This window comes from Perca flavescens, chromosome 4 (assembly GCF_004354835.1).
Source record: "Perca flavescens isolate YP-PL-M2 chromosome 4, PFLA_1.0, whole genome shotgun sequence".
NCBI lineage: Eukaryota > Metazoa > Chordata > Actinopteri > Perciformes > Percidae > Perca > Perca flavescens.
The window spans coordinates 7006338-7018420 of NC_041334.1; the positions used below are offsets into that span (position 1 = coordinate 7006338).

A 12083-nucleotide genomic window follows, 5' to 3' on the forward strand; every position below is an offset into this window, starting at 1 on the left:
AAGTAGTATTGATAAGGCGAAAGGCCGCGCAAGGAGGTTGGTTGGAGTGGTGGATGGGTCAGATTACACAGGACTTTCACCCGGGAGACCGGGGATCGCGTCCCGCGTGTTGCAGTTCCTTTGTCGGCGTCTCCCGCGTGCCCGTTGTTGCGTCCCGCAAGTAGGCGGCCCCTTCCCGTTGTTGTGGCCGGCGTGCAGCTCCTCATTTCCCCGTTGTTGCGTCCCGCGAGTAGGCGGCCCCGTCCCGTTGTTGTGGCCGGCGTGTGGCGCCTCATTTCCCCGTTGTTGCGTCCCCCAGAGCAGGTTCGAAAAGCGTGACCTGTACACGTTCAAAAATCGTTGCATGTACACGAAAAAAACGTCAAAATTGTAACCTGTACTAAATCAAAATAACGTAACTATATAACGACCTGGCGTGAGACCAGGTTGCTTCAACAGTATGTATGGACTGTAACATGTCATGATGTGGTCTGCATAATATATATTTTCCTGGGATCATACCACCAATCTCATTGGTGAGGAGCGACAACTCTACCTCCGAGCCACAACCACAATCTGTTGAAGACGTTATTCAGAATGACCATGCATATCCATGTACTTTTCGTCTCACATACACATGAAGCTAAACTCATTTACATACTGTACTGAAAACCTCAAAGCTTTTACATACACAACTGAAACATTCTAACACAAACAACTAAAAATGTATGCTCACTTACACAATTGAAAAGCTGTTACACATACAAGTGAAATGTTGTTTTTTGTGGGGTTGACTTCAATGGCCTCTGAAACAACCTTAACCTCAACCTTAAGAATCTGTGCAGCGACTGCCAAACGAATGCACACTTTTTTAAAACAAACTTCTATTTCATCTCAAATCCTCACACAGCATACTGAAATCCTCTCATACAACATACTAAAATGCTTTCATACAAAAAGCATTTCATAAGAAGGCCTATGTTTAAGAACGTTTCAGTTTTGTATGTGAGCCTAAAATGTTCAGTTGTTTGTGGGAGTGTTTCAGTTGTGTATGTAAAAGCATTTTACTTGTAGGTGTGTAAGGTTTTCAGTATAGTATGTGAATAAATTCGGTTTTATATGTGTACGAGAGGAAAAATACATGGAAATGCCTGGTCACTCAGAATAATGTCCCTAAAGGCCCCTCATATATTATATATTCTGCAGTTGCAGTCTTTGCTAATAAACAACTTCTTCACTCTTCATGACCAGCATTGAAAAGCAGACATGTTCGACATGACTTACTCCTGGATCATTTGAAACAAGTCAATGTGAGGCGACAATGTCCTTGGACAGCTAAAGGACAAAGTTGAGCTGTGTTCCCCTGATAACACACAATTGCACCTGCTGACATTACTAAAAGAACACAAGCTTTCATGTCATGACCTAATTTGAGTCATATCTTGTACAGAAATGCTGCTTTTGTACACTGTCTCCATGCCATATACTAAAGCTTATCACCATATATACAAGTCTGATGTTACTTATCTTATCCCTTTTGTACCTACAGTAGACGTATTGCTCAACTCCCTTTCATGGTATGTGAGGAGGACTGATATACTCCACAGTGGTGTAAGCTATAAAAGAAGATCCAACACTCATACACTTTGGTTCCTTCTGAAGATCCCAAGGTAAGCTTACACTTGGTCAGTCAAAGGGTAACTAACTTTGATTGATATTGGTTTATTCAAAAAATACACAAAAAGTTCTAAAGATTCAAGAGAAACTATGATGGTTCACATGCTTTTAGTTCATACTAGTTAAAGTCAAGTAGTAGATAAGAATCATCTTAATAACTCCAGAATATACAATCATTCATTTTGTTGGTCTTTGTTTTGTCCTTGACAAATCTGTTCACTGTATTTATTCTAGAAAAAAGAAGTTAAAGTGGTGAGCTTTCAAATCAAGATGACCAAGTTTACTCTTTATGCAGGTAAACAGCTATCAGGCCTCCATGCTTTTATCACCACAATGCCTTATATTATTTATGTACAGTTGAAACCAGATATTTACATACACTTCAGGAAAAACACAAAAACTTTTATTTCTTTACTGTCATACATTGAATCAGAGTAAACTTTGTTTTAGATCAATACATACTAACATATTTTTTGCATTTCTTAAATGTCAGAATCGAGCGAGGGAGAATTTTTATGTATTTTTTTTTATCACTTTCATCAAAGTCAGAAGTATACATACACTTCCTTAGTATTTGGTAGAATTACCCCAAAACTGTTTCACTTGGGCCAAACGTTTTGGGTATCCTTCCACAAGATTTCTACAATAGTTTGCTGGAATTTTGATCCACTCCTCTTAACAGAACTGGTGTAACTTGGTCAGGTTTGTAGGCCTTCTTGCTCGCACTCGCCTTTTCAGTGCCAGCCACAAATTTTCTATTGGATTGAGATCAGGGCTTCTGTGATGGCCATTCCAATACCTTGACTTTGTTGTCCTTAAGCCACTTTGTAACTAATTTGGAGGTATGCTTGGGTTCATTGTCCATTTGGAAGACCCATTTGCACCCAAGCTTTAACTTCCTTGCTGATGTCTTCAGATGTTGCTTCAATATATCCACAAAATTGTCTTTTCTCATGATGCCATCTATTTTATGAAGTGCACCAGTCCCTTCTGCAGCAAAGCAGCCCCACAAAATTATACTACCACCCCTATACTTCCACACGCGCACACACGCACACGCACGCACGCACACGTGCACGCACGCACACGTGCACGCACGCACGCACGCACACACACACGGCCGAACAGTTGAATTTTTGTTTCGTCACACCAAAGGACATGTCTCCAGAAATTAAGATTTTTGTCCCCATGTGCAGTTGCAAACTGTAGTCTGGCTTTTTATGGTGGTTTTGAAGTAATGGCTTTCTTCTCCCAGAGTAACCTTTTAGCTCATGGTGGGACAGGACTCGTTTTTCTGTGGATAATGACACTGCCTTACCAGTTTCAGCTAGCATCTTCACAAGGTCTTTTGCTGTTGTCCTGGGATTGATTCGCACATTTCGCACCAAAAAACGTTCCTCTCTGGGACTCAGAATCCGTCTCCTTCCTGAGCGGTATGATAGTTGTACATTCCCATGTTTTTTATACTTGCGTATTATTGTCTGAACAGATGAACGTGGGACCTTCAGGCATCTGGAAATTGTACTTAAGGATGAGCCACACTTGTGGAGGTCCACAATTCTTTTCTTGATGTCTTGGTTGATTTCTCTTGATTTTCCCATGATGTCAAAGAAAGAGGCTCTGTGTTTGAGGTGTGCCTTTATAAGCATCCACAGGTGTGCCACCAATTAACTCAAATGGAATCAATTAACCAGAAGCTTCTTAAGCTCAGAATGGAATCATCTGGAGTTTTCTTTTTGTTTAAGACACAATAAACTTAGTGTATGTATACTTCTGACTTTGATGAAAGTGATAAAAAAAATACATAAAAATTCTCCCTCGCTCAATTCTGACATTCAACAAATGCAAAAAATATGTTAATATTTATTGATCTAAAACAGAAAAAGTTTACTCTGATTTAATGTATGACAGTAAAGAAATAAAAGTTTTTGTGTTTTTTTCTGAAGTGTATGTAAATATCTGGTTTCAACTGTATGCAATCATTTTCTTATGTGTACCTCTCTTTAGGCTTGTGCCTGATGATGTGCCAGCTGGGTAAGTTACTCTTCAGTAAAAACAATGACATGCTCATACAATGACACTTTATATTGGCACTGAGTCAGCAATATGTCTTACAGTTTTTCACAATCGCTATGACACCTTTTTCAATACTTTTAACAACTTTCCTAAACTCTTAACGCACCAACACACTTACAACACACGATTGGCAAAACAGTTAATTTCATGCTCAAAATCACACATTGTAAACTAAACTCCAACACCGATTTTCAAAATACAATAATTCACTAACACAATACACTGTGTTTACCAAAACAATGTAATCATGTCTCAAAATCAAATAATTCTTCCAAAACATTAACACATGTTCTCTTCCAACAGGAACATTTAGTCAATCATAGCACAATGTCATAAAAAACACTAACATCCCATGGAATAACAGAAACTACATTATTTTATGTATCAGGTCTGCCCTTATACAACAGACAAAAGTGACTGTATTGATCATAGATTGTGTTTTGGACTGCAGTTCCTGTTGAAGCCTTTACATTTTTGTTTTGTTGGGTTTAGCAAATTTTTTTAAAGATTATTTTTTGGGGTTTTCTGCCTTTATTTGACAGGACAGCTAGTTGAGAAAGGGCAGAGAGAGAAAGGGGGAAGACATGCAGGAAATAGTCACAAGTCTGATTTGAACCCTGGATATCTGCGTCAAGGCATAAACCTCCAAGTATATGTGTGCATGCTCTACCCACTGAGCCAACCCGGCCACCATTTTCTTTCTTTTGCTGCAGAGATTCAATACAAAAAATAAATGACCCATCTCAGAGTAGCTTTATAGAATATACGGTTTGTGAAAAAAAGGAGACAGAGACAGAATTGTCCTGGTACTCCTCTTCCTCTCCCTCGTGAAGGCATTTTTCTTATTTTCTTTGTTCATCTAGAGTATATTGTTCAAATAGGTCTTTTTTTACTGTACTACCATATGATCATGCGATCGAAAGAACCTCAACACCTGTGTTTCCTAGAAGGGAATCAGCTGTGATCGATCTATTTGCATGACTTCAATCAGCTGTTTCTCAATAAATGCATATATAAAATGCAGGGAATATATTTGTGTTTCAATTTACAATATGATCAGCTGTTCACTTTGACTTTAGCCTATAAGTTAGGTTTAGAACATGATGTTATCTGTTCTGACATACAGTGTGAAAGCATTTGTAAATTTGGCAGTGAAGATCCATTGTTTTGGTCTTGGTGGAGCTTGTGTGTAAGAGAAGTTCAAGCATTTTAAATTTGTGTTAACTGAATGCATTTTGTCTCAAAGCAAGAAGAAATGTGTTAATTGTATAGCCTACACAGACGGATGTTGTGCTAACTGTGTTAAGAGCTTAGGAAAGTTGTTAAAAGTATTGAAAAAAGTGTCATAGCGATTGTGAAAAACTGTAAAGTGTCTGAAAATGACATGGTTATGTGCAATACTGACCAAAGATTTGCATTCACTGATCTCCAGCAACTTCCTCCAAGATGGCGTGCTATTTCACCAACTGGTCCCAGTACAGACCTGGGGCTGGGAAATACATGCCCCAGAATGTGGATCCCTTCCTGTGCACCCATCTGATTTATGCTTTCTCCATCATTAACAACAAAAACGAGTTGGTTACATATGAATGGAATGACGAGACCCTGTACATGACCTTTAATGGCCTGAAGAGCAAGTAAGAACTGTCTTTCCACTGTCTTGTGAAATATTACCTCAGCTTGCGCTTTAATCTGTGTGTGGATGACCAAAATTCAAACGTGAATTTTGAAAATCACAGTTTAGTAGGCCTTTGTCAACTCAAATATTCTGCATTAAACAAATCATATTTCATAGCATATTATACCACATGTATTTTTTAAAGGAACCTCAGTCTGAAAACCTTACTGGCTGTTGGTGGATGGAACTTTGGCTCAACCCAGTGAGTGTTTCTGCTTTTTTTTTTATCAAAGTTGTCGATCAAAACCATCTCAAACGTTGAACATGGAATGAAAACTTAGACAATGAAGATATGGCATGAATTTAGACAAAAATAGTAGATATGTCAAACTCATGATCAATAGTTCTGATGCATTTTAGGATAATGTTGCTAAGTCCTATTTACATTGAACAAATTTCCTCAGGTTCTCCATCATGGTGTCCACTCCTTCCAACCGTCAGAAGTTCATCCAGTCTTCTATCAAATTCCTAAGGACTCATGGATTTGATGGTCTGGATCTGGACTGGGAGTACCCTGGATCTCGTGGAAGTCCCCCAGTGGACAAACAGCGGTTCAGTCTGCTCTGCAAGGTGGGTCATGAACTCTTGAGCCATTTTGAACAAAATTGCATTGATGACACTATATTTTTGAAAGTCTCATATTGTCTTTATTTGCAGGAACTTGTTGAAGCCTACGCAGCTGAAGCCAAGGCCACTGGCAATCCTCAGCTCATGCTGACTGCAGCAGTGTCTGCTGGAAAAGGAACCATTGATACTGGATATGAGATTTCTGAGATTGCCAAGTACTGCAGATTGTTTTGGAATACTGTTATTTTAAATCAATAATTGTTTTTGATAAAGAAGGGCTCAATAGCTCATGCTAATCAGTATTTCATATGCATTTCAGGCATCTGGACTTTATCAATGTGATGACCTATGACTTCCATGGAGCTTGGGAGACATTGACTGGACACAACAGCCCACTGTACCGCGGCTCACATGACAGTGGTGACCTCATCTACTTCAACACTGTAAGAGTTGTAGTGGTGCTCTTTGGAGCCCCAAACATTCTGAAATTCTTATGGCATGAATGATGCAGGAATACATAAATCACATTGGTCCAATATCCTTTATTTAACCAATTTCACACTTTAGCTATTTATGGAGAGGACTACTCAGCTACAATTAGAACTGAGACTTTGTCAAGACTGAGATAATAACCCAGATTATGTCATAGTTATGTCATCAGGGTATTTTAGCTTCGTCGTTACAAAAGACTTGTAGAGTTTGAAAAATCTGGTAATTTACCGGGCACAATTTGGGAAAAGTAGGGTTGAGCCATTTTTTAGGCTTGACACTTAAAAGGGACCAGAAGTCAGGATATCTAGGCCTCTGATGTTCTCATTTAACCTTTATTTACACTTGATAGATCATTAAGGGTTGGCCGTCATTTACATGACATAAAGTAAATTACAAAGATAAAAAACAAGAAGAAACACAGAGTAGAAGCAACACCATCATAAAAAGAATAGAAATCTACAAAACATTCTGAACTGTACAAATATTTTATAAATAAATTGGGATAATTAGGATGTAAAAGAAAAGAAAATTATGTAAAGCAATACAAGTAGAAGTTTTGAGGTTTAAAATCAGATCTCTAAATTGTCCAAAAGGTACAAGTGAATTGATTTTAAGGATTGTGAGAAGTTTTCAATTGCTAGATAAACAGAATCCGCAACATAATACAGCACTGTTTCATTTGTGTACAGGTGGGCATGACTGTTTGTCAAAGATTAAATAATATTGTTGCTATAGATAGTGAAAAGGACTGGACCTAAAATTGAACCCTGTGGAACAGCTTTTGTTACTGATAACAATTCAGAATTGTAGCTTTCCAATTTAAAAGATTGTTGTCTCTTTGATATGTAGTTCCTGAACCAATTACATGCATTTATATCAAATACAATATTATGTAGCCTCTGCAAAAGCAGGCAAACAGCAGTTATAGTACTGTGTCCTGCTCTAAAACTCACTCAAAATGGACTCAAAATGGAATGAATAGACAGTACCACCTTCAATTGATCATTTGTCAGAGATTCCAGGACCTTTGACAAGCAAGGCAGTTTGGATATTTGTCTAAAGTTGTTAAAATTGTTCTTGTCATCTCCCTTATGTAGGGGTATAACATGAGCCATTTTCCAAACTACACTAGAGAAAATTGAAAGATTGAAAATATTAGATATTGCTGAGACAATATGGGCTGAGAGTCTAAGAAAAAAGATCCAAATAGTCCTCTTCAGTACAATTCCTGGGATCGATGATAAGGATAGCATCTTTAACTACATTTGAGGAGACAGGATCTAGGGTTGAGAGAAACAGATAATACATGCTGCTTCATCTCTCACATGCCCCCCAACTTTATGGAAGTACAATAACAAATACTTACTGTAGAATATAATTTTTATTCCTGACAAGCACTGTCAGTTGCTACTGTGTCCATAAAGAAATCCAGGCCTTGTGTCTGTGTCAACCATCCGTTCTATTCCATTTCTATTTCAGGACTATGCCATGAAATACTGGAGAGACCAAGGCACCCCAGTGGAGAAGCTGATGATGGGATTTGCTGCTTATGGTCGTACCTTCCGTCTGACATCATCAAACAGTGGCGTTGGAGCCCCAGCTAGTGGTGCTGCATCAGCCGGACCATTCACACGTGAAGCTGGATTCTGGTCCTACTATGAGGTAAAGTCGGAATAAAATGAAATGCATAATAACACAAGTAGAATGGATGGACCAATCTATTGTCATCTAATGTGGTATTTCAGGTCTGCACCCTTCTAAAGGGCACCACCATTCAGTGGATTGACGATCAGAAAGTTCCCTATGCCGTCAAGAACAACGAGTGGGTGGGATTCGACACCAGGGAGAGCTATGAGATTAAGGTAGGTAGCACATCAATACACAGGGGTTACAGATTTCGGGTTGGTCTGCTGGGTGGAATTCAAGAGATAGATGAATAATTCCTTAATTTTTGGTTGACTCGTCCTGTTGTTCAATTCACAGGTCCAGTACATGAGGGACATGAAGTATGGCGGTGCCTTTGTGTGGGCCTTGGATCTGGATGACTTTAAAGGAGAGTTCTGTGGACAGGGAAGCCATCCTCTGCTGTCCCATCTGCGCAAACTCATCGATGTTGGTAAGTCTTCCGTCTCTTTTTTTATGAGCCAATATGTTTGAGATAAGAAAGAAAAGTTAAGTTATTCCACAAGAGTTAAGTTCTTGAAATGTTTTTGGAAAACAAAGTTGTTCCATTTAGTTTATACAAGCTATATTTTTACAAAATTGATCTTTTTGTATAATGTAGTCTTACTTTTTCTTTCACGTCTCACAGATATGCCTCCCCTTCCATCAACCACAACCAAGAAACCTGCTGTTCCTACCACAGCATCACCGACTAGCACAACCAAGAAACCTGCTGTTCCTACCACAGCATCACCGACTAGCACAACCAAGAAACCTGCTGTTACTACCACAGCACCAGCCACAAGAACAACCTCCAAACCCAGTAGTACTACCAATGCTCCATCTACCAAGACCACCATCCCTATCCCGGGACATGACTTCTGCAAAGACAAGCCAAACGGCATGTACCCCAACCCTGCTGACAACAGAAGCTTTTACGTGTGTGCAGGCGGCCGAACCTATCTGAGGCAGTGTGGAGTCGGGACTGTCTATGACGACAGTTGCAAGTGCTGTGTGTGGGCTTAATTCTTAAATAGTGGAGGACTGAGTGACATCGTAGAACTGACTCTAACCTCAGGGAAAACATTTGTTTTTATCCTTTTTGAAAAAAAAAAGCTGTCATATAGTCATGTTTAGAAAACAGCTTGTTAATTAGAAGTGAAAAGGAAGTGGGAAAAAAAGAAGAGACATTTTTAATGTGTATGTTCCATCAGAATAACCAACACAGTCTCACTCCCTACTCGTCAAATGTATGACGCATGGTCAAGGACCCTGGCGTCAAGTTTCAACGAAATAGGGGTACCCTTGACGTTATTTTTCGACGAGGGGGGTCCGTCAGATAGACATTCATGTTATTCCCTCACCGTCGGATATCGACGAAAGAAAAAAACACGCCCCCCGCCCCTTAACTCGAAATCTGTGACAGTTATTGGTATTTTTAGCCCAATAACCGCTGTTTTAATCAACATTACTCACGAGATAGTATTATGGTTTATATGTATTTCTTTTTATGTTATTATTTCGGTATATTTCGGCCAGGGAAGCTGGATTGCTTTTTTTGTTGATTTATATTTTTTAAACTATAATGCTACATCTATCAACATTTATTTAGATGTTATCATGGTATTCATTTCTTTACTTTAATAATATTATTTCGGTCTTATTACCGGTGAAATATTACAGTATAGGCTAATACAGAACATTACGAAATGATCCGAGCAGGAAGCATTCAAAGCCGATAGGCCTATCCCCCAATGCAATGCGGCCATTCATTGCAAAGAATCGGGCAGCGATCAGCTGGTCTTTAACGCCAGGATCGCTTCAATATACATATATACAGTCAGTTATTGTGTCACCAGCAACAACACGTTGCTCAGTTTTATTCCAGTAAATTATGAACCATAATAACGTTTAAACGAATCCGCGAAAAACTCCGGAAGTGACGTAGTACGTCCCGCTCGGCGGATACGAAGATAAAAATATATAGGCCTAACATTCGTAATATTAATGTTTTTTCTAATGTTGTATTTGAGGAGTTAAACAATACAGATTGTTATAATATTAAAATACAGTTTCATGTATTTGTCTACGTTTAAACGAATCCGCGGAAGTGACGTGGAAATTCCACATCTCGTCTGTGAAAGAATGTTCCACGTTGTACGTGAGAATTTACACAATAAAATACTAATAATGAAAAAATTGTGTTTTATATTTAGCACTTTTATTTGCCTTATATATACTATATAAAAAACCTACAGTTGAGTGTTTAGAAATACAGCCTAATGGCTTGTTTGACTAATTTGCATTTGTTTTGAATTGTACTGTTGTGAAAAACAATATACAAAGAGAAGCATTTTTTATTTTATTTTCCATACATAGTTATTTAAAAACGCAATTTTCTAATTTTGCAGTTGATAAATATTAATAGCAAAGACTAAAGGGGAAAAACATAAGTATATTTATGTGTGGGACTTAGTTTGATTTAAAATCACACTGCATTATTAGTTGTTTTAAATAAATTACTTTTTTGAAATATCAATTTATGGTAGGCCTAACATATTCATTATTATATTCAGAAGATGATCCTCATATCAATCACCGTGGTTACAGCTTGTAGCCATCCTAACCTTTGTAGCCTTTACTGAGACTACCTTTTCAAAATTAAGAAGGGACTAGTTTTAAGAAGCATTTTCAGGAAATTAAAAGGATAAGCAGATTGTTACTGAGGTTTTTGTTCACTGAGTAAGATGTATATAGCTTTGTTTGGGTATGTATACATATACAACATTTGTATGGCATTTTTGGCACACTTCTACCTCAGCACTACTGCACAAAGACAAAACTCACACATCTCATTCAACCATTTCACAAGCTGAGAAAAGGGTCATGACATGGGTCAGAGCAGTGGTTCCCAACCTTTTTCCTTGGTGCCCCCCTACTCATGTCTAAGAAAAGCTGCCCCCCCCACACACACACACACACACCTTTGAAACTGAAGTTGAGGTAACTCTCGAGATAGAGCTGGGTCAGAGGATATCAGAGGTCATAAATGATGAACCAATCCATCGGCTCTGCTCTATAGGCCCAATGGTGTTCATATGGACAACATGCACCTTTGGCTGGAAGGCCCGTGTTGAAAGTGTGTTATCATTTAGAGCAGACACCCACGGTGAATCAGATGGTTTATGTTATACAAGGCTGCATTACAGAGAATTTTATTATGACTCTCATGAAGGTTGTGTAAGGAATAGAAACCAGTCTCTCCAGGCAAGCACACAGAATATGGTCTGCTCTCTTTATTCTCCATGCCAAGTATGAGCTCTTATCCTCTGGCAGAAGATATGGGTAAACTTAACATTTCTAAACTATAAAAACGTTGATGATGATATAGGCCTAATTTGGACCTACCTCAATTAAAACTTTAAATAATGTTGCTTGAGATTGAGGGTGTGCAATAGCTTCATGATATGAAGCATGGTTGTGTTGCTCTTGTCACTGTTTGTGAAAGATGAGCAATAGATTGTTGCTGTGTGATGTGCTTCAGTCTAGCCTATATCACTTTGTTCATGTTGTTTTTTATTTTAAGTATGTCAGCTGTATGATAAAACAATATGTCAAGTCTTATTTGTGAAGCATTTGAACTCAAGGCAAATATACCTCTGGGGACAATAAAGTACGCTATCTCCTGCTAAGTGGTCTCCATGATGTGTAAAAATTAAAACGTTGTCGTAGGACTATAGCAAACACATCGTTGGAAAGGTCTCAACCTGGAGAGTAACATATGTCAGTCTGAAGAGGATACATTACTCCTGCTTTGAAATATTGACCTCTGAACCTTGAACCCAGTACATGTATGAAGGCCTGTCATTTAGCAACAAAAGGTTCTACACACATAAAACCAGCTGTTATAGAAAGCTCTGGACCTCAGCTGTCATGTAGATATGGTCACCAA

General features: G+C 38.5%; 1 protein-coding gene across 1 annotated transcript; it reads left to right on the forward strand.

Moving 5' to 3' along the window:
* Positions 1-1926: 1926 nt before the first annotated feature.
* On the forward strand, positions 1927-9157 carry LOC114553651 (acidic mammalian chitinase-like). The gene is made up of 11 exons (XM_028574963.1): positions 1927-1951; positions 3664-3690; positions 5165-5369; positions 5556-5612; positions 5815-5980; positions 6068-6192; positions 6297-6420; positions 7949-8131; positions 8215-8331; positions 8453-8596; positions 8903-9157. The coding sequence occupies exons 1-11, from the start codon at positions 1927-1929 to the stop codon at positions 9155-9157; spliced, it is 1428 nt and encodes a 475-aa protein (XP_028430764.1).
* The last annotated feature ends 2926 nt before the right edge of the window (positions 9158-12083 follow it).